General features: G+C 39.2%; 1 protein-coding gene across 3 annotated transcripts in view; it reads right to left on the bottom strand.

Moving 5' to 3' along the window:
* The window catches only part of LOC125709581 (protein diaphanous homolog 3-like), a 185,063-nt gene that overhangs the window by 120,166 nt on the left and 40,928 nt on the right, over positions 1 to 23,969 (bottom strand). For all 3 annotated transcript variants that reach the window (XM_048978175.1, XM_048978177.1, XM_048978176.1), the window contains 12 exons: positions 19,585 to 19,659; positions 19,434 to 19,503; positions 16,519 to 16,655; positions 16,109 to 16,214; positions 12,562 to 12,672; positions 12,045 to 12,163; positions 10,401 to 10,517; positions 8,429 to 8,547; positions 8,267 to 8,331; positions 7,465 to 7,569; positions 4,206 to 4,511; positions 2,952 to 3,066 (listed from right to left, as the gene is read on the bottom strand). In XM_048978175.1, the coding sequence (XP_048834132.1) occupies positions 2,952 to 3,066; positions 4,206 to 4,511; positions 7,465 to 7,569; positions 8,267 to 8,331; positions 8,429 to 8,547; positions 10,401 to 10,517; positions 12,045 to 12,163; positions 12,562 to 12,672; positions 16,109 to 16,214; positions 16,519 to 16,655; positions 19,434 to 19,503; positions 19,585 to 19,659 (1,445 nt within the window). The remainder of the gene's footprint in view (positions 1 to 2,951; positions 3,067 to 4,205; positions 4,512 to 7,464; positions 7,570 to 8,266; positions 8,332 to 8,428; positions 8,548 to 10,400; positions 10,518 to 12,044; positions 12,164 to 12,561; positions 12,673 to 16,108; positions 16,215 to 16,518; positions 16,656 to 19,433; positions 19,504 to 19,584; positions 19,660 to 23,969) is intronic.

The following is a 23,969-nucleotide window of genomic DNA, read 5'->3' as shown; positions in this document are numbered from 1 at the left end:
CAGATCAGTGCACCTCTAGTTGTAAAGTAAAATCAAGAGGAACATGAACCCTCATATACAGTAGAGGTGGCTGTATACTACAAATGATAAGAACAATCTGTCGCATACTTGAAACAACGGCACCACCTCACTCGTCTATATCATGCCACAACGTTAGTGAGCGGGGAATGTTTTGATAAAGCAGACCCATATGCAGTATGCAAATAAACATTCTGCGGCGAGTGGACAACACTCATAGTTACACACTAACACATTCCATGGCAAACATTATGCAGATACTACTACTATACAACTACTATAGCTAACGATTTGGGGATATCTGTCAGATATCGAGATTTGATTCGCGATATATTTAACTCATGCTTCAGTTCAATATTCAGTGCGCAATAGATTTAAAACACATGACGCAGCATTACCACGAGACACCATCAAACTATTACACAGTTCACAGTGAAAAACCCTCCAATGTGGCTGAATTAAAACAAATATGTAAAGAAAAGTGGGCCAGAATTTCTCCAGAGTGATGCCAAAGAATGATTACCTCTTACGGGAAATGTTTGACTGCAGTTGCTACTGTTAAAAAGGCACAACCAAATATTAAGTTTAGATGGCAGCTACTTTGTCTCATGGGTGGTATGGGTGTTGAGGAATTATTTTCCTTGTATTCCTTTTTATAAGTTAACAAAAAGTAGAGTTTTAAGTGTTAGCAAAAATAGAGGGAATTACTTTGTCACAGCACTGTAGCAAAATCACTTAATCCTAACCCTTTCCAGTCACTAGGCCATTGATCAGTGTATCCTTGCTTGCTACGATAGCTTGCAAAGCCCGCGTTACAAAACAAAAGCGTTTTCCCAAAAGCATTGTAGGGAACATATTGTAGTGCGGGCGAGATGGCTCCACATAAGAGATGTTGTGTAAATAGCCCCTTGTTTTGGTTGTTGTTAATACTTGTGTTCCTGACTGGCACATGTGTGTTTGCCCGTATCTTGTGTGAGACCTGTACAATCCTTCGGTGTCTTTAGCTTTGTATAAATTACCCATATTGTGTGACTTTCCTGTGTTTCCACAGTACGGTTGGTTCAGTATAAAGGGTTATAATAAATGGGCGTGATCTCCCATTTAAAAGTGGCTCCTCGTCATTCGCTGCCAGCGCGATGCCACTGTCTGCCCGGCACAACAATATTATCATACAATGTCTCATGAAGGCCAATGCATAGTTCATTTTTCCGACTGTGCTTTTGGTTGCGGAAGAAGGTGATTGGCTACGGATTTTGAGCATGCAGTCCAGATGTTTTATGCCTAGTGGAAGCTATGCGTGTCCGTGCACTTCGATCCTGCATGTGCAGGTTGATTAGGAATTTTCAGCAGGAGGCAGCGCCGACTTTCACATATCAGCGGTCAACATCAATATTGTAGAGGGAAAATAGCTGCAGTTGGTATTGTTGTTACTCTAAGCGGCTGTATGAGGAGGGTCGGCGGTACACTCCGATCTAATTTTTCATACTGTCCGGACATTATACCGAAATATTGGCAATGGGAGTGGGAGGTCCCGGCAAATTTGGTGGAGAGAGCACTCTGCGCTACAAAAGTGTGACACATTTACCGAAAGTGGAGTAGTACAAAGATGAAGTTGTCCAGAATATTCCCCTGCCATCCTACGTCAGCAGTTCATGCACAGACACGTGAGCATCTCCTGGGCAGGAGCATCTACATTTAACCTCCAAATCTCGGTTATGATGCCGAGAGAGATGTATTGAATTGCCACTTTATTAATCAGTTCATTATGAGGCATCTATTGACAATGAGTTTTATCATTGATTATTTACATTTTTGTGGTTTGCCGCACAATTTCTTGGTTTAGAACGCAGTGAATCAAAGAAATACATTGTTTGATGCAAGCAGAACCTCAACTCATAAATAGATGTTAAAAACAGAAACATTTGTTAATTGTGGCTGTGAGGAGGTTATGGCTAATAATGGTTACAGTTAGTTATAATCGGCAATTTTGAAACATTTTGGTTTCCCAATAATTGCTTTTAAATAATCATGCAGCCCTAACTGTCGCCACTGTTTTTCTCATTACACTGCCTTTGTATAAGAATCAGCTTACCTACGTAATTCAGCAAAGTCATTTCACATCTTGAAACTATTAAAAGTCCTTGTACTACATTGAGTTTTGACAGGTAAGTGATGCAGGAAAGAATAATTTAACAACGAGCAAGCTTACCAGAACTACAAAAGCAAAACAAGTGCAGCCTGAATGGATAACAGACAGGGCATGAAATAAAAACCGGCCTTCGTGTGTTTAATCGTATTGTTAGGGGCTTGGGCACTTTTAAATAAGTGATTATGCATGCGTGGTGAAATCTGCTCCAGGCAGCCAGCATGTCACGCCTCTACATCCCTTGATCTTAATGGAACATAAACTTGATTCCATTAAAAATTATAAGGAATGACCTTAATTTAAAATCTTACTTCAACGAAATCTATTTGCAAAACATCACAGACAGTTTGCTTTTAAAAATCGTAGTCTGCTAAAAGCTAATGCAGAATGCATTTTGCTCAATCAGAACAATTTAAGTGCCACATAGTTTACCAAGTAATTTAAAATGGCCATTAGCCAGTCTATTTTTAATTTCACTTTAGTTTGCAGCAAGTCTCAACATATGAAGGGACTCTTGTTTACACTGTGACCACGCTAAATATTACAATTAAAATGGTTAATTATGATGTCTGATGCTCACCCAGAGTGTCTATAAGAGCATCGCTCTGCAAGACCTTTAAAACTCAGCCAGCATTTTGACAGATTTCAAATTCATGTCTTGTTATTAATCAAAACCAAACATGCAGAGGTCATTTTCAGTCCATGCAGCGGTTTCGAAAGAAAAGTACCATACATGCTGTGTTAATTCATCATCCACATAAAAGTATGAAACAGAGGCTTTACTTACGGTGTTTCTGGGAACCAAAAGTACGGGCAAGCTTGTCAAGAAGATCAGGAAATTCATACTTCTCCTCATTTGCCATAACCCAGAAACACTTCTCAGACATCTCTTGTGGTAGGATCTACAAATTTTTAAATAAAGATTAAAAATGTTTAGGTTTGAGACAGAAAGGTCTCTTGGATTTCCCTAACACACTGCAAAAATATTATTGATAAAACATGAAAAAAAAACATAGATATACATATTCCACAGTAGTAAGACACTACATACAACAATAAAGGATACATTTTAATAACTGGGATGCTTCTTGGAATTGTCCCAAGACTAGTAGGGATGATAAACTACAATAAAACCATTTGACAAATTTCTTAAGTGATGACTAAGCTCTGTTCTTCACTGTTCTCTCTCTCTCTCACACACACACACACACACACACACGACAATGGCATACTTTGTCCATCCCGGTGCACTCTCACTAACCGTTAAGTATTATTTACTACCATAATACCACAGCAGCAGGTGCTCACTGATCCCTTCTGCATAACCTTTTACCAAATCCCCACACATGTAATGGCACGAGATTAGAGTATCTGTCGGGCAGGCGACAATATTACCGTGTTCCTCTGATGTGTGAACACCCTATTTTTCTATTAATGCACAGTGGCAGCCCACTTTCGTTTTATTAGGTTATTATGTCTGGGCATATGCAATTCTGAGACAGATTCACAACCACCATTACAGATCAGCTGACTGCTTTGTGTAAACATATACAAACTACACCCCACAGAGCTTGATATTATGTCTAATGGCAAAGCATATTAAAGTATCAACTGGTCTGCATTGTTCACAGCCTCTGTTTGCAGTCGGTCTGAGGCCACCATGTGCCCATCTTCTGTTGCCAATGGCTCAGGTGACTCCATATTTCATAAAGTATTTAGCATAAATCTGTATGTCTTACAGGAAAATTCCATCCAATTTAAATATCCATTCTTGCTTACAGTATCAGAAATCGATACATTTTTCTCTCTCTTCCATAAGCATTTATACAATGCATGGTCATTGAAAGCCAGGAACCTATTCCTGGAAGCAGAGGGCAATTCATCACTTCACCAGTGAAGGAGACCCATAGAAACATTCCACACACTGAGCTGGACTGGAATTCAAATTAATAAAGCTGGGAGGTACAAGGTTACACCGTTAGTCATCCCAAGTGATGAGCGCTCAGTGTCCATAAATATAATGTATTAGGCAAAATTTTACCTTTGACCAGTTTAGACGTTTCATGGTGACATCAGGCTTAAACTCTTTCTTAGGCCTTAAGCCGAATGGCAGCACACTGTGAGGTAAGCAGGACAGCAGCCCACCAATGCCGGGTGGGGGTGGAGGAGGAGGAACTCCACAGGGAAGCGGAGCCCCAGGGGTGTGGGAAGGTGCTGCAGGGTTACAGCCCGGGAAAGGAGGTGGTGGTGGTGGTGGTGGTGGAGGAGGGCAGGGTCCTGTCCCCCCTGGGAGAGGAGGAGGGGGCGGGGCCACTTGAGGATTAGTGCCAACAGGAAGGGCCCCAAACTGCAAAATGACAAACAGGGATTATTCAGAAATGCAAAAAGGTTTGGAGGGTGTGGATTAAACATGCACTCTAAATAGAAACAAAAATTCACTTTATTTAAACTTACAATTTTATTCTGTTTAGAATTCAGGTTTTGTTTTATTCCAGAAATTTGGAGTTTAGTGTGTATGTGTGTGCGCGCACGTGTGTTTGTGTGTGTGCGCGCATGTATTTCCCTCCACTATTTTCTTTAAATGGTTTTTCTTTCTGCCAGATAAGCACAGACATATCAGTCACACAAAAACGCGCCGCAGATAAAGCAGACAGGAATGCCATAGGTTACTTTAGTACTACAGAATAAACAAACATTTTTAAGCATTTTAAGGTAAGAAATCAATCGGAAAAGGCTGGATTTTTAATTCACAAATTGTACGGCTAGCTACAAGGCTAGAGCAGACTCACTTGTATATTGTATAAATTAGGCCTCACAATGTGAATACTGACTTTGCATTTTATGCACAACTGGCGCACTGCACGGACCATGACAGTCATACGGGTTGAAACCATCAGTAAGTATCGCGAAAAAGTTTTTACTGTCATAGGCAACAGAACTTAGCAAACTTTATAATTGTAATAACTTTTTCCTTTGAAGATTATCTACTATAAGTTGAAAAAATATGTATAAAGTTTAGCACTGCTTATTTTGCAAATGCTCTGCATATGCTCTCTGAGTCAATCATAAACATTTGCATCTTCACTGCAGGACTTACTCATACACAGCATGGTGTATGTGAGAAATTTAACAAAATACGGAGGGAAAAGCATATATCAAAGTTGATACTTTGTTGGAGTTGTCTTTACACCTCCCTGTTGGTGAGAGCAGGCTGACCGCAAAGGCCAGCCACCTGCTGCGGGAGCCAGAGAGCTACAGCTGGGGATTAAGGGTCCTGCTGAAGGGCCCACAGATGTGCTGAGGCTGGTCTTCAACCAGAGACCTTCTGATCACAGGCACAGAGGCTTAACCCACTGAGCCACATGCTGTTTTTAATATTTATATATAAAATATATAATTTTACATATACAATATTTATATATTAACTTTTACCAAATACATGGCGAAAGGATGTTTAATCAATCACAGAGCGAGCAGGTGGTTTCTGGCCCTTAATGCTCCTTTGGCACATCAGGGCGGAAAGTACTAGTACATGTTATGACAAAATAAAGGAGCCATTTCTACCAATAAGTACTTATTAGGTTGTACCACTGCGTTGTGAACCACTTTCCTTAGTGTTGCGCGGTTTATCCTAGACCAAAGGGTAACAACCATTTGCAGTATACATCTGGCACGACAGAAAATCGACTGATTTCACTAATCACTTTGTATGATAGTCTTCAAGTTAACACAAAAAATAAAGCAAATATTTTTATACTACAACCCTCCAAGTAAACAGATTATTAGGCAAATGAAATCAAAGGAAACAAAAAAATGTCTTTTAGACAGCAGCCATGAAGTTACATTCCCCTCCACGCTGCTTCAGAGATCAAAGTCTCCTGAACAAATACATGATTCCTGAGCAATAAATACACCGTTGCTAATAAAGACACCATTCGTGAGCAGGACACCATAAGTGTTTACTCTCTGCCACTCAACCGGCACGCTCTGGCTGCTTTAGCAGAGCCCTGCAGCATCCCAGCTTTTTGGGATTGTGTGTGATGACGAACGGGGGCCGTGTAGGCAGTTAGGGGAATGGAGATCAGCCTGACATGGCGACAATGATGACAGCAAGCGCAGGCCTGCTGCACCATGCACATTCAGATCACTGTGCAGGAGACGGAAACATAGGCTGTGCTGTCAGACCTCATTTGTGTCTCAGTCTTGAACTTCTGCTGCACCTGTAGACCGAAAGCTCCTTCCTTTGCAAGCCCGCGGTCACTTATGATTATATTAGATTTGAGACAGAAAACAATATATCAAAAACAAACAAATAAAACTGCTCTGAAATGTAAATACTATTGTAAAAGAGCTGCATATTTGTAAAAGTGACCCCCATTGTTAAAAAGAATGAAAAGCTGCCAAAAAATGTGAACATTCCATACAAAAAAGTTGCATCGAATCATTATTTAAATTTGACAGAGGAGAAACTTCTGATTTACCATGTGATTCTAAAAAATCCAAGTATGCCTGAACCTCCTTTCTATTAAATTCAGGTCATTTTCTTTGGCACCACTTATAACGGCAGGTGAAAAGGACAACTTACCAGCCAGCCTCAGGATCCCCAAGCTCTCCTCACGGCAGTTTGGACTCGATTTTAGTTTTCCAAAGGTAAAATCAAATGTTGTAACCAGGGCAACAAAGCTCCACAAATTGTGTAGTACAAAGCAAATGGCTTATTGATCTGTGCAACAGTTTTAGATTAAAGACTCACAAAAGGTCAGTCATGGTGTCTCTGCAGTCACTACCTCTTGAGGTATAAAACCTGTATTGAATTTACAACAATGATTTCTGCAAGGCTGTTCCAGGACGGAACAGCACTCACATTCATAGAAGGGACTCTTTAATTTTCCTTTTGCAGTTTAGTTGTAAAATAATAGCGCCACACAATTTGTCATCAAGGGATCCTAAGTATTCAGGTATATTTGGGAATAAAGAAAACAAAAAGGGAACTACATGCAAATTCTATCAGTGTTGGTTTAAGTCAACTAATGAAAATAAAGAACTTGACAAGATATGCTATATTTTGCATGTGTAGGATCTCAGATCACTTGTCAGAAGTACCCAAGCAAACACACCCAAGCAACAATGAGACAGAATGAATCCAAATTGAACAAACTCCTTCCTCACTTCTCAGGTATTCGTATAGAATTTGAAAGACAAATCCACGCACAAAGTAATAGTTAAAGTGCACAGAAAATAACAGGAACACTGTTAAGGGGAACCACAGTCACCCGTTTCGTAGTCAGAAACAGAATTACCTGTAATCCAAAAGACTGTAATTCAGCTTCAAGTTCTCTGATTCTTTCATTCTTCTTGGCCAGGTCAGCTTGGGCCTCCTGTCTACCCATGTACTCCTCATCAAGCTGGAAACAAAAACCATTTAATTGGTTTTACGGAAAGAAAATCCTCAGCATCATAGAGATTTATTTTAAGAAACCCTTATCTGGAGATATATAAAAACAGCCCTGATCTGAAGGTACATGATAGAAATGTAAAGGTCAGCACTCAACAGTGCAATTCACCTCTATTTAACTGGCCACCCTGACAAGCTACCTGTGTACAACTGTAAAATCAGCCTCCGACACACAGGGCTACACATCAGATAGGTGTCAGAAAAAGTAAGAGCAGCCTTTTTTGGTGGCCCAGCACTGAAATCCCTTTAGAACATCAAGCATTCATCTGTGTCAACTTTCCCTTGTGCTGTTATCATGTGTAAGCAAATATGCATCATTCCTTAAGCTGCATACACCCTCTATAACCCATGGCTGTGAAAAATCCCATGCTGCTAAAACGTACCTTTTCAGCTTAACCAAAAAGGGAATATAGCAAAATGGCTGATATGGAAAAGGTGGGGCACATGAAAATCAATTAGGCTTCCAGAAGTAAATTGGTTACTATAATGTGTTCTTACTGCACAACAGCCCATCGGTATAGTATGGGTAAATAAACTGAATTGCAGCCATTGGTCATTAACTAAAAGGGAGCCAGTATACTGTAGTATACTGACAGGTGGTGCCATTCAATGAATGTATAAAGTCAGAAGTGACGGATGAGACTCACTCTCTCGGCCAGTTCCGACAGCCTCTGCTCGCACTCGTCGATCTGCGCTTTATCAGCGCACACATCTGCAAGTGCAGGTCATACAGCCTCAGTCTCCGACGGCTACTCGAGAAGCACGTGCACACATGCACAGAGAAACACCCTCATGGGCACAGGGCTCACCTATGAGGTGACTGAAGTCTACATCAAGGCGTTTGCGGTAGGTGAAGTCAGGGTCCGTGCCACTGCGATGCAGCACAATCTGGGCAATGCACTCCTCTATAATCTTAAAGTACTGGGGCCTGTAAGAGATAAGTGATTAACAAAGTTACTGTTCTTTCTAAAAAGGCACAACACAGACAGTAAGTCATTTATAATTTTAGACAAGTTATAAAATCTTGTTTAATACTCCTGGATATAGGAAGCATGTTACATATATATCTTAGGATAAAAGAAAGGCTCCATCCATCTATCCATCCATCCATCCATCCCCACTTGTCCCAGAAGCTACTTTAAGATTCCTGTAGAGATTTCCTATTTTACAAATTTTAATGAGACCACACCGCATAAACTCATTTCTGATGTGCAGCCTGAAAATGTTATAAATTTTTATTTATTTTATTAGAATGTTTAACAGTGCTCTGATTTCCTTTTTTAACACTTCATTCCTATTTCATGCTTATACTGTATTGTGCTCATCTTGGTGTCTGTTTGTGGTTGTGCAGCCGCAAAGTCAGCCATTTCCTCCGGGATTAATAAAGTCAGATTCTGATTCTATGGACACAATGCAGGGAATAACGCAGGACGGAGCACCAACCCATCACAGGTAAAAAGAGCATTTTCTATAACTACTAATCAAGCAGTTGTTATGAAGGCAAGGAAGAGTCACAACTGAAAAAATAATTACAATATGAACTGATTTAAAAACCAGGGAGTAATGTTCAATTTAAATCACTATTAAACCCTTTTTGCCTGCATGCCAATGCCATACTTAACATCATTCTTTTTTATGAACTTAAAATGCATTACCCCAAATTATTCATCCATCCATTTTCCAAACCGTTTATCCTACTGGGTCATGGGGGGTCCAGAGCTTATCCCGGAAGCAATGAGCACGAGGCAGGGAATAACCCAGGATGGGGGGCTAGCCACCCCAAATTATAATTAGTTCATTTAACAACAAATCCAATAACATCTTGATGAACATGTGGAATAGACCAGTGCAAAATACCCTGATTTGAGATAAAAACTTAACAAGACACACTATAGCTTAATGTATTACAATACAATTTATAGTGGTGGAAGTAGAAAAAGGCAAAAAAAAAAAAAAAAATCAATAAGGAAGACTGCCCATTTAATCCCTTAACCAGAGCAATTCAACAACCTGACAATCTCTCTCATTCATTGTCATTCTCATGCCCAGAATAAAGAGAGTACACAACGATAAGGGTGCACTAATGCCAGCTTGCCGGACACCGAGAGTGAGTTCACTGCATACTGCAGCGTTTGATAGCATAAATAATCAACTGTAACATGCACTTCTGTTTTTGTAGTTTTGACCGAATATCAAATGTAATTAAAAGCTGCCTATATGATGGTGTTTCCATCCTACCCAGCAAATCCCAACGAGCTGTTGGCAATCTGCTATTTCATGCATGTAGCTGCCCATTACTGCAGGGATTATTAGATATTTAAAAGTCCTTAAAAATAGAAGCACTCTCAATTTGTGGATAGATCAGGTAAGAAAGAATTTTTGATCAATTTATAGTTTAACTCATTCCCTGCTATTCCAAACTGAAACATAAAAAGGTCTTTGAAAATATTGTAAGATCTCTGATCTTGCATTACTTCAGATGGTAAGAAGATTAAAGCAACTCAATTCTGTTTGTTGCTCAATGTCACAGAAGTTTAAGAGAATGTCAAACTGTTAATTCCAGGCACAGAATAGTTAACATTACACAATTCTGCACTAAACTGTTATACTCTGAAACAATGTTGGAGAAAATTGGAGAAGTGAATATTATCTCAAACTTCAGACTGATCAATATACAAATTCAGTTGGTATACTGGTTAACAGAGGGGTGCACTGAAGATTTTGCCAATTACTCTATTCAAATTTAACGTAAAGAATTGGCAAAATGTACCATACACTTACCGTACAAAATAATCATTTCTGATGAGCATCAAGTGCTGGAGAATGGAGAGGAAATAACCTTCTGCACACGTGCCCTTCACAGAGCTCTGAACAATGTTGAATACATCGGTAACATCAGTACTTAGTGTTAAAGAAAAGCAGAAACTGAAAAAGTACAATGAATAAAATTTCACAGAAGATGTAAACAGGAATGACCTGAGTACTGAGTATTTTTAATGATGCAGATAAGCATGACCATTGTGCATGTTACGGTAAAAGCGAATAATTTAACACAGTGATACACAAAGGCATTCCCAAAAATCGAAAACTTGAGCCATCATGAATGTTCAATACGTCGCCCATGGTTTTCAAAATGGAGAACAGTGCGACAACTGTTGTCAGATGCATAAGAAGTTACATTTATTATCAGTGTTCTCATCAGTGATGGATATCATATGATATTGAGTGCATAGTTAGTTACATTAATTTACCATACATAGTTCTTGGGAATTCCCATTTGCAAAATACAATGCAAGTCACTGAAGATTCAAGATGGCAGCCATGACTGATATAAAACTTGTAATTGCAGTGTGTAGTCTGATATGAATGATCTCAGAATCAAATCATACGTTTTTTTATGACGCATAATTCAAATGTGGAACTTTAGAATTGCTCAAAAGTACCCTTCTATCTCAATTCAAGACTCAAAATAAGTAATTACAATAACTGCTCGAACTGAAGGTATATACAGAAGAGTTTATTCAGCACACCCTTTGACCGTAGCAGAGGACTGTGCAGGCTAAGACAGCGTTTATGCACTTGCACTGTCTAACACAATGTGTCCTACATTTGCAGAAGGCAAGTTCATAACTGGCCTGGCCTGCACCTGGTAGGCATGTACGGAAGGGTTCATAGTTTCAGATGTCTTGGACCAGCCCCATCTACAGGGTGACTGTAGTTCTGGTGTGGACACCAGCACCTCACCCAACAAATGGCCTCCTTGGTACTTAACATGCTACTCTAAGGGCATACAAATAGGAATCTCCAAGAACCAAGTATAAATAAACTTAACTATGTCCTCCATATCATACTATATCCAACACTGATAAGAAAAATGATCTGAAAACAGTTGTCACTGGTGGCCATTTGGAAAAATGGCTTCTACTGGCAACATAAAAAAAAAAACCTTGATGGCTCAATATCCAGATTATTTTGGAAGGTCTTGGGCTATAAGTGTACCAAATTATATTTTTTCACAAAATGCACAATTGCTGTGGAATTTTATGCTAAGCTGCACCGCTATTTGGAACTACATACAACAGACAGAGGTCATCAGTGTTTCAGTCTTCCTAACAGTTCTTGATAAGCCTAGCCCCTGATTCCATCAAGACCGTGCTGAACACAGACCAGGCAAACTGGGCAGACTTTGCTTTCCTGGGCGGTGGTGGCAGGTTACAGGTATTGCCTCCAAATAATTTGCTTCTGTACCTTGTAGTTCTTGCCAAACATCGTCTTAGGGCAGAAAACAATCACAATCACAAGGAAAAGCAGACGGTCATATCCCAAAAAACAAGTGTTACAACGCTAAGTGCTTCACCCTGGAAAAATCAATTAGAGTAACCGAGCAGATTTTTATATAAATACAAGGAAAACGTGCAAGGATATTCCAGCTCACTGCGAATGTCCTCCAGCCGATGGAAGAACTCGGTTATGTCTTCCTCTTTGTGCTCCTCAAACACCTTCAGCTGAATGTCCAGACCATCGTTCCTGATATCATTCAGCCGCTATAATGGAAATAAACACTGGATAAGCACACTAAAGGAATATTACTTTAAGGTGTCTAAAATCAAACATCAGGTTCCTCCGTTTTGCACTTCCATTTGGAATTAGGCCCAAAGGCTTCTGTTTTAAATAAATGAACCAGTCAGTCAGAAGTTACTCCACCCGTATGCTAGCTAGCCTAGAGATTCTTAATTATTCATTCTGTTAGATGTATCAGTTTTTGGATTCATTTAACAAAAACCCACAAGAAAAACAATGTGTGGTCATGCTGTTGCAGGTATTTAATTCAGGCATACGCCCTCTCCTCTGGGATTTATAAATCATTGTGAAAGCATTTAAAATGTTTCCACAAGTAGACAACTCATTTAAATATTATACAAAGAGCCCACAGGACACTTACCGGCAATACCTCTTTGAGACCACACCGCACAAACTCATTTCTGATGTGCAGCCTGAAGTCCAGCTCATCAGGCGACGTAACGAGAGCATTGATGAGTTGCATACAGGCGACCTGTAGGGGGCACAAATGCCGCGTTGGAAGCCCACACACTCTGGGGTCACTTGCTTCCACGTGTCTGATTATTTAAGCATCTCTAGCGATGGTGAACCTTTGCCGCTTTGTCACCTTCCCGTTCTTATGTTCTCCGAATGATCTTAGTCGCACTTCGTCTTTTGATTGATGAACAGTCTCATTAGGGTCTTGCTGTGACTGAAAACCACCGCATGGCTCTTGCACTACTTACACTTGTCACTGTTGTCACTGGCCATTCGTCGGAAGCTCAGCCTAGCAGCACTTACATGCAATTAACTGCTTGACAGCTGCATGCTTGCGATGAACTATTTGTCTCATTTGTACATCACCTTGGACAAAAATATCTGCTAAAAAATAAATGGAAATGTATATTACATTTCTGGTGCCAGATGTTCAGCTGAGAAATCCCACACGTATGTTCAGGTTAGGTCTGGTACTCGCATTATTAGGTTCAGTTAGAAAGAGATGCTTCCGTCTTAAAACATAACAGAAGCTTTGGTCTTATGAGGCTAGAAACAAAACGTATTGTGCGAATCTATCTCCTATCTTCCTGACCATATCTCCTCTTCCCCCGCCACATCCATTGATTTCTGCTGACCCCAATTTGTTTCTATATGTTTTTGTCCCTTCAGTCTTCAAGCAAAGGCTACATGAATCATAAAAAACATTCTTGACCCCAATATTGTAAAGAATTGCAGACTGATATTTTTTCCCTTTCTTTCCAACATTTCAGAACTTGTAGTCTCTGTACCTGCCCCCCCCAAGTTGGGCTTCAAAGTCAGACAATACACATCTGCTTCCCTGGCTGTCCTCACATCTTTCCACACCCCAGCTACAATAAGGTCCTTTTGACACCACTAATTATCATACTAATTACAACAAACCTTTGCTGTAAAATTGCTAAATTTGTCTTGCAAAATGGCCGCAAAATCTATGACCCTTTTCTTTATAGCTCAGATCCATCCTTCCATTTTTTAAACCACTCCTATTGGTTCAGAGCATATCCTGAAGGCTACAAGTGTAAGGCAGGGAACAACCTGGGATGGAGAGCCAACCCCCAGCTCAGATCATAAACAAATAAACATCATATGATAACAACAATTATAATCACATAATGTTCAATAATTATGTACATTAAAGCTGTTAAGGCATGTTAAGATGTTGGGGTATACTTACAGGATGCTTATGAATGTTCTATGAATGCATTATGAATGCTTTATGAAGGTCCACTGAATGCTCTATGAATGCATGTAACGAAAGGCATTACAAAAGATCGCTCTTGGTTTATTGGTACATCATCAGTACTAGTTTTGCCACCACTTACACATTGGGCACTGCAATACAACACCTCAATATAATAACTCAATACAGCGTCTCAATTCCATTTTAATAGAAAGGGGAGTGTCTATATTTTTGACAAAATTAAAAATAATATGTTTGGGATTTCTAAATACCAGGGTATAATACCACCATATCACCCAAGCCTAGTTGGTGGCATTCATTTTTATGTAAAGAAATTTTCTTTCTCCTTTGAAGAAGTTCCACTGCTTTTAAAAAGGCCATGTGAAATTATTCGCACACCTACAAGCCCCGTTGTGCTAACATTCAAGCTTATGTAATTGTTAAAGTCAGCATGTATTGATCCCCTTCAAAAGTTTGAAAGGTTCTAATCTTTCCCTGGTCTCCACCTGTCAAGACTAAAAATGTATATATTGCACACACACTCAGTGTATCTACATCCGGTCAATATAATGTACTTAAACTCACTCTACACATACCCACATGAAAACATTAAGTGGTATTTTTCCAAGGATAAAATCAAACCTGGATTTCATTGTGTCCACACTGAATAAGACTGAACAATTGTGTTGTTGAAAAAAAAGTATTACAAAATATCCTCATTCTTTAACAGAGTTTGAACTTCTTACAATTAATATTTAAAATACATTAGTTGTTTCAAAAAGACATCGTATCAGGTCCTCACACCAAACAAGTAAAAAAGAAAGAAAAAAAATGCTAAATAGGATTAAAAAATGAGGTTTATTTAGTATTTATATATTTATTTTAGGTCTATCTATTTAGTGGGCTAAGCCTGTGTGCCTGTGATCAGAAGCTTGCCAGTTCGAACCCGGCCTCAGCACGTCTGCGGGTCCTTCAGCAAGGCCCTTAACCCCCAGCTCCCTGGGCATCACTGCGGGTGGCTGCCCTTCACAGCCAGATTACTCTACAAAGAGCAAGATTGGGGGTGGGGCGTAAAGAGAATTTCCCCACTGGGATCAATAAAGTATCTATTACCAGTAGTATTATTACTATTAAAAGTCACAATTTCATAACTTTCAAAGAGGAACATGGCTGAGAAGGGCGTTGATGATGTACGTCTATCGCGCGAAGCTGGAAAGAACTATTCCTGAAAGACACAATCGTACCTGACAATGGTGGTTAGCTCCAGGTTAAAACCAACAGAAAAAAACACAATTGCCAGTAAACAGATAATGCCGCACCAGTGTAAATATGCCTCATTCATGTGCAAGTTCATATTTCTAATACGTAAAACTCTGCTTTTTCAGGTTTTCTGACTTGAACAAGAAACAGATTCTCTCTTTCTTGTGAAAGATTTATATAGCGTTTATAAGACAATTGCCTAATTAAAAAAACAGATCCATGGCAGTACAGCGAAAAGGAACAGCATCTGTAACTTATGCCCAAGACGCCGGCAAATTAACTCCTAGAACTGAAACAACTGAGGAAAAACATTCAAAGTCTGAGTACAGAAAAGACTGGAGAAGACAAGACAGACGTAGGAATAACAATGAATATGACAAACAAGGCACAGAAACTGCAGGAGCAACAAAACCTCAGCTTTTTGTGCCGTCAGAACATTAATAAAACTCTTATATCTTCTTCAGTCATCTGTCCATCTTTATATCATACAATTGGTACATCTGGGAGGACACATTCATACCCATTTTAATGTCCAGAAGCTTTGTTGAAATTTTTTTCCATAGTTACATAGTTCCTGTACTTCCATAGTACAGAGAACTGCATGCACTTTGATTACAGTACAGAGAGTGGAGGACAGTTTCTCCAGAATGTACCATCTTTGATATCCCCATTGTAAGACGCTTCAATCAATGCTACAATAAGATGTGAAATTTAAATGAACTCTATTTAATAATTGTGTAATATTCATAAGATTGTTCCACTCCTCGTAACAATCTGATTGTTGGACTATGTAAACATGGATTTAGCATGATTGCCAGTTAGGACTTCGGTTCAAAAATGGATGTCTTCATATTTTTGTTTGATATAGCAACTTATCTACCATTTCACGAGATAAGAACTTAACAGTGTATATTTGACATTCTGTCCAGAAGGAGTCTTCACTCTCAGCAACAAAGGACATCCACGCACGTACCTGCAGCTGCACAGAACGATCGCGGAGACCTTCCACAATGGGGCTGAACCTCTCAATGCCTCGCCACTCCCCAGCAGTACTCAGGGCTTCCAGGACCTTCTCCAAACTAAAAGGAGAAAAATAAAACAAATAATTCCAAAATGTTCATGAATTTCTCCTTTTGATTTTGGAGGGGTGGAATCTGTAACCTGTTTTAATTTTGGAACTGATTTATTTTTATCAATTCTGTTTTTGATTAAGAAAACGGAACTTATACTGAACATGGAAGAAATTCTGGATTATAGGCCAGAATAATGAAAAAGCTGTATATTTCAAAATATAAAAGCAAAGTAAAAAGTAACAAGGTTTTAAAATATACATTCAGAAAGCAACAGAAATGAAGTGTTAGCACTTGGTAAAGTCAGGCGTACATGTTCTCCTCGCCTACGATGCAGACAGCTGACAGCAGTTTGACGGCGTCTGTCATCATGGCAGGCTGGGCAGGGTCGACGGCCGCAGCCAGCAGTCCCAGGCTCTTCTCCTCACAAAGCATCCGCTCCAGGCCATACTGCAGTCAGGGAACCACACATCAAGGCCGGCTCATACTACCTGCAACTACTACCAATAAATAATCACTCTATTGTTGCATTTTCTTGGTTTGAATGTTAAATTAAGATATACATAGGCGTAGCTATACAAAGTGTGTAATGTCATGGGCGTAAATTATGGGGGGATGGTGTTGTAGCCCCCCCCCCCCCAATAAATCAAAACCAGTTAATACAACCCCACCAATAATCATGTTTCTCCCGTAATGGGTGGAAACCTCAACCCCCCTCAATGTTCCAGCCAAAGATACACCATTGCGTAAAGTGCATATTCGCCCCCATCACAGAAGTGTAAAATTTTCCGTAAGTGAAATTTAGAAATATTTATGTTTAAAGACCAGTGTTGCCCATCATCGTGAGGTCCCGTCCGTCATTAAAAGCATCCCGCGCTCACGATTAGAACTCTAAATTAATAACACACAATGTCATTACCAGTACTTAGAATTGAGCGTAACATAATCTATTTGATGTTTAATTTGTAATGGAATTGTTCTACAGTGTATTAAACGTTTTTGTTTGATTACAATATAGTACGTATGCTCGCTGCTATGCTACACTATAAAGAGACACTATAAAGAAAGATTTGGGGTAAATCCAACTAACTGCCTTGGGCAACTACACAAATCTTATGCAGTTTACATTACCTTCTCGCTACTGCAAAACCTCGGCACTTTTTATTTTACTGCCTGTTTGCACGCTCTGTTAATGTGATGTTAAATGTACTATATATTACACCAGGGCCATGGAGAAACGTTGTTTCATCACTCTTTGTATAGATATGAAGCTGCTGATGAGAAAGTAACCTTGAACCTTGAAGAAAACTAACTTTCTGATTTTTTTTTTTGTATGATCTCTAAATCAAAATCGGATAATGCATCTGTCGTGACAGCCGAGACTGAGGTTGCCATGTCTAATTCGTTCCCTGCTGTATTCAAGTTACTGCAAACGAGAATGATGACCAATTAATCGTTGCTGTTTTGCGCATAGGGGTGACAAATAATTGTTCCCATGTACAATAAGGAATAAAAAAAATGAAAAAAAGAAATAAAATCGCACAGCAAATAGTTTATTGTATTTTTAATTTCAACATCATTCTGAAGTTCAGTTTCGAGCAATTAAAAATAAGATCACAGTAATCACAAAGAATTAGCTAAAATGTCTCCAGTTGTGCATAATCATTTAAAATGTATAGTTTATTGTTAAAAACATGTTCAAAAGAAATGCAAAAGTGGTTTGGCCTTGCCACAGTTGAGTGCACTGGGAATTAGGAGGGGAAAGCCTGGATATGCACAGTACACACCCCCTGTTCAAAATCCCTGGCTACGCCACTGAAGATATATAATGTTTATGCTGTATAAGTATATACTTACGAATACTGCCGTGCCCTCAAACGAACAAATACAGGTAATCTTGGCTGTCATAAACATGCGGCTTAGAAAGCATGCATCAGGAAGGACATAGGACACGTCTACCACAGAAACCTGCCCTCTCTTCAAAGAGAATCACTTCAATAAAAGGACAGCATGAATGACAAAGTCACAGCACCTTTATGAATTTTAAAGGGGCAAAATCATTATTAATCAGAATCTTATCCTCCTCAAAAAGAATACCATTCAATTAATAAAACCTTCATGTGTTTACTGACATTTTTAATGAACAATGGCCTGTATCTTATCACTGGATGGCAAAACACATTTAAGATCGACAAGCAATTTATTTAAACAGAAAAGAATATCAGGAATAACAATATAAAACAATATATTGCATTTTTCTGGGTAAGCAATGGTGCTTTTTGTATTGAGTGAAGTAACAGTGTCTATTAAGCAGTCAAACTACATAATAGCATAACAGCACCTACAATTAATTGATCTTGACAATTCTATGCTTCAGATAAAATGCCAAAGTTTTGCATTGACAGAAGAACCTTTACAGCAGATTTCCCGAAAGTAAAATACATTTTCTTGCATTTACATAGGTGTGAGTGGAAAGGTTTCCTGTGTGTGAACATCACAGATGAAGCCTGTTATTCTGCTGTAGTTATCACTAGGACTAGGCTCACAGATGAACCCTGTTATTCTGCTGTAGTTATCACTAGGACTAGGCTCACAGATGAGCACTTATGTCCAGGAGGCTTTGGTCATCAGGAAAAACCTGCCAGGCCTAACTTCTAACAGGAACTCTAACAAGCATGAAGTACCAAGATGTTTAAAATACCCAAGGTCTCTTGTTTGGAAGCTTCCATGTTTGGAAAAGAACTTGCCGTGTCTGTTAATATCATATTCCTCTGATCATACGAAGGCTTCACTTTAGCAGATAGCTTGAGCCTTGAGGTGAAATTACCTAGAGACTTGGCACTGGTGCTGGAGATATGATTTGTGGCATGATGTGAAATTTACTTACAAAATACTTGTCAGTTTCTTGCTTTGATGTTTGATAAATGAATCGGCATGAATGTGTATGGAATTCCATTAGCTAGATAAGGTATTCCATCGTTAAAATGTTACCTACTTACCAGCCCCCTTTCTGAATTCACATTGATGTGTCAAAAAAATCTGCTGTTGACTAATAAATATAGAAACGGGTAATACTACATAAATATTTCAGTCCAGCTAAAAGGTAGAACTAGACACCATGACCTAAATCTGAAAACCATTATATAAGTAAAACTAAATTCAAAGGGGTATATTTACTCTCATGCTAAAAGTAATGACACAACAGAATAAATACAAAAATCAGCATACCTTGTTGTTCATGAATGCCTTCAGACACTGGATTACTTTATGCTGACTTTTCTTGATAATTCTTTCTTGACTGAAAGAAAGAGTACAATTGGAGCAAACTGCAACTTATCTTGGACACCAAAGGCACTAGGATAATATAAGTCCTCCTTACTGCCTTTTGTGCTGCAGCTTCTCCAACGTGTCCAGAAGTAACCCCAGTCCTTCATGACCAAAACTCTGAACCCAACTTCAAGGGGGGAAAAAAATAAATAAAAGCATAACATCAGCACCAATGAAAGACATAATGTTTGAAAATTAAGTCCTTAACCTTCAATTATTCTGAAACAGAATTTTTACTATTCACTCTATGACTGAAGATCTTGAGTGGCTAAGCCATTAGAGATATAGGGTGGCTGTCATCAGCCAAGCATGACCAGGGTCTCTTCACAGGGCAGAGCACAGATGGTATGATTTCTCTGTGTGAGGGACTAAGCTGGCCAGGGTCTCTCAGCTAGTGGCCCTGACGGTTCCAGTGAGACATGTTAAGACCTTGCATGCCAAATTTTCAGTTGACCTGTTCAATTCAATAAGCCATGTACCTTCAGACATTTTGGAATTTATTGCTGGAATTAACAGAATTTTGGGCATAAATACAAGAAAATAAGCAATCAGTAAATTCTTCAACAGTCAGCAGTTACTCAGTAACTGGCCTTATTGTCATTATTATTACCATTATTATAACACCACATTTGTTTAGTCTAATCAAATTCACACATTTTTTCAGAGATACCGCTGAAACTGCAAAGGTGTGATACGCTTCAAATGGCACCTAGTTAACGTTCAAGAAGAATGAAGTAGCTGTGGACACCGATAGGCAAGACAAATTCATATGAAGTCTAACAGCCAAGATGACAGATACATTTTGTATAGCGTACGTAAGTCAAAAGTTTGGACACACCTACCAAAAGAAAGGTTTATTTGCACTTTACATTTTAGAATAATTAAGACAAATCAAAACAATACAATCACATATTTAAGCAATAACATAAGAGAAGGGGTATGGCTGTACTCCAATATATCATGGCCGTGATTCTGTCACAGGCACGAGACTGCGTCCGAGCCTCCCATACACCCGGAAGATTCAATCAATAACCATTATAATTTAGTCTAATATCGCCAGTGCCAGCAGTGAAACAACCAGTCAGCTAATTGGAATAATAAATTTGCATTGTAAATTAAAACGATGCCGCAGGTCTAATAAATAAAATATTGTAGCGGTCGAATGGTGAAGAGGTCACTAGGCAAAGTTCAATTATTAGCAGATTCTTCTACTGCACGATGCAGCTATAATACGAGCGAGAATAAGGAATAAACTCACACAGACAGACAGGGAGCCTTTAAGAAGGCAAAAGTGGGTACAGGGAGAAAGGGCACAACAAGGCAGCTTATAAAAACTTCAAATCCAAAACAGACCACAATAAATCCAGGAAAAAGGGAATACATATGAACGTTTTACTCTTACTTCCGCCTACGTTCATTTTTGAAACAGGTGGAAACATGGGCAGGTTCTCAAAAGGCACCAAGCAAGAACCAGCCCAGCACCGGCTCCATGTAGTGGAAATGAGACACATGTAACGTTTTTAGATACACCTGTAAAGCAGAGTGACACAGCTAATGTGACAGGTCCGAGTGCAGTTATACTCTGATAACCATATTCATAGAATGTCTCTTTTCCAGATTCCTTGGTTGGAATTAACTGCTGTTAAATGGAATTACACATTGACCAAACAAGTTCAAATCCCGTGGTCGGTAGAATGATCCCACCACTGGGCTCTTGAGCGAGGCCCTTAACTCCAATAGCTCCAGGGAACGGCTGACCCCACTGTCTCCTCTACACCAGTTTCATGAGGTGGCCTCCTGGGATGCTTTTCCAGCTGTCCTGAATGACGTCCCACATATGCTGAGAAGTTATTGCCCATTTTCCTTTCAATCTCTGGGTAAACTCCTCCAAAACTCTCTCTACTGTGTTCAGATCAGGTGGCCAGGTCATGTGATGTGACACTATCACTGTCCATTGTAGGCATCTTGGCGTGTTCAAACTTTTAACTGGTACTGTATAATTTGCCAACATTTTCAAAACCTGCTTGGACCTTCTGTCAACCTAGTATAAACACACATTTTTATTCCATGAGGCACTGCAAAAACAGATGTTTGACATTCCAGCATTTTAGAGCAACCTCAGACTATAGGAGTAGCTAATCAGTAATGAACATAATCGAGCTACAGCACAATAAACCATTTGTGATTGCTATGCATCTTCACAGCTCTTATCAAGCACCAATTTTGCATTTTGAATAGCACATAACTGTTCATTACTATTAAAGTGTCAAAAGTTTAATGTATGAACCAACCAACCATGCTGCACACTCAGACTTATTTATTCAACAGCATAGCTGATCCATCTATGGACTGTGTGCTTACTGTGTGATACAGGTACAATATTTTTAGCAGACCAATGCTATATAGTGGGGGGGGGGAAACTAAGTTAGTTAACTGAAAATCGATTAAGTTTTTGGTTAAAAATAAAGTCATTATATTGAGATCAATTGAGACAGATAACTGACAAAGAAGTGAGACGTACAGACAGCACAATGTCGTCTTGCAGGTTGAAATTGCTTTGTTTCACTTCAGTTTGTTTTGTTAATGTGGCAGCCACTGAACACTCAAGTATAGTAAGGGCACATGCCGGTTAGCTCTCATTCTACAGTAACAGTAATAATTTTAAGCGGTACACTTGTATCTGGGCGTTCACTGGAAGCTCAGCTTAGCCGCACTTATGTCTAGCCGCGTATGTTTGTGACGTGCTTTATGCCTTATTTGTACAACACTTTGGACCAAACGGTCGGCTAGAATTTAGTGTCACTGACCCTTTGCCAGTCAGCGCCAATCAGGGCGAAAATCGGTTATTTCTGGTTACTAGCCAATCGATTGGCGCATCCTTACTACACATGGTTAGCATTTGCTTCTATAAATATGTATGCCTCATTTTAATAATTCATTTACATTCATACATTTAAATAAATAAACCTCAGAAGACCAAGACAGAGTGAGCCATTTCTGTTACAGAAAAATGATTCCCCCCCCCCCAATAACTACATTGACAGTCATCAGACAAACGCATGATGAAATGCAGCTGCAAGCAGCAATTTCTGGGGTCTGAAAAACAAAGTTTTCAAGCTTCCACTGCAGCCGTGCTACAAACAACCAGTTCAGAACAGGAAGGGCTTCTGCCACCTTTTTCTATGACGGCAGCAACATTCTGTTTTTCCTCAACCTTATGTATTAAAAAATGTGCTCTACTGTACTTATGCACTATTCCTCCAACATAATGAATATTACTAATCTCTGCAGGTTGTTTTTATTGATGGTAATTTATTGGTCATTTATTCTACAGACTTCCAAGATGAACCTAGAGTACCGATAGTGTTCTGATGATGCTCTTAAACATGCATTGTAACAGGAAAGAAAACACGCTGCTATGTTACAGTAATTCAAACAAAACAATTATTAAATGGCCAATGGGTGAACATACTTCAGCATGCTGCTGCACATTTACAAGCATCAGCATTTTGATGACAAATAATTTTCACAATCAAAAAAAGATGATGTCATTAATACACCATTAACTTGACCTTGAGTTCCTTACAATTATTGGAGATAATCAACAGTGGCCGAGGTTTCCTTGATTAACATTAAAACCATATAACAACTCTTGAGAAAATGTCACTTGTGTGTTCCTGACATTTATTTATTCTTCAGGGGTCAAATGCTGCTGCCTGATTATCGCAGGTTACATGTTCCGGCCTCCCTCAGGTGAAAATCAAACACTGTGCTATCTGAGCGCGAGAGCAGAGCAGGGAGGCGAGCCTGTGAGGCAGGGGGAAGCAGGACATTGGCTGTCATTAGAATGCAGTCCCCGCACAGCTCTAATCAACAAGCCACATGCCTTCCAGCATCTAATAATCAAATTCAAGCATGTATGTCGCTGCGAGTTTTCAAGGTGAAGCTAAGGGAGCTCTGCCTCTATTAAATTTGTCATAAAAAAGGAATTTGCCCACCCACATAATATTAATTTGCAGGATATTTTTCAATTGAAATACAAATGAAAAAATGTACTTGGAAAAAAGAAACAGGTGTTCCTTCAAAATATTGAAAATAACTTCTTTTGATTAGTTTAATTTATTTCAAAGTGCCAAAAAGAAAAACTGGTTCAATATATAATCTGAATCATTTCTGGCATGATGATTTGGGAAAATACAGTATGTCAGAGTGTCTAGATCTACTACTGAAGAGCCATTTTAAAACAGAACCTAAAAGGTATACAACAGCAGGTCCATTTTGAAATAAACTAATGCGAATAGAAGCAAAAAGGAGCACATTAAGTTCTTTAAAAAACTTTCAGCAGATAGCGCACGCACACATAGACAAATTTAACTGTATTCACACACTTCATTCAAACAAAGCTGCCTGTCACCACACCTCTCAAATTGAGATGTT

The sequence above is a fragment of the Brienomyrus brachyistius genome, chromosome 16, assembly GCF_023856365.1.
Source record: "Brienomyrus brachyistius isolate T26 chromosome 16, BBRACH_0.4, whole genome shotgun sequence".
NCBI classification, from domain to species: domain Eukaryota; kingdom Metazoa; phylum Chordata; class Actinopteri; order Osteoglossiformes; family Mormyridae; genus Brienomyrus; species Brienomyrus brachyistius.
Note: the sequence above shows the minus strand (reverse complement) of the source record. Positions and strands in the feature narration are given on the sequence as shown.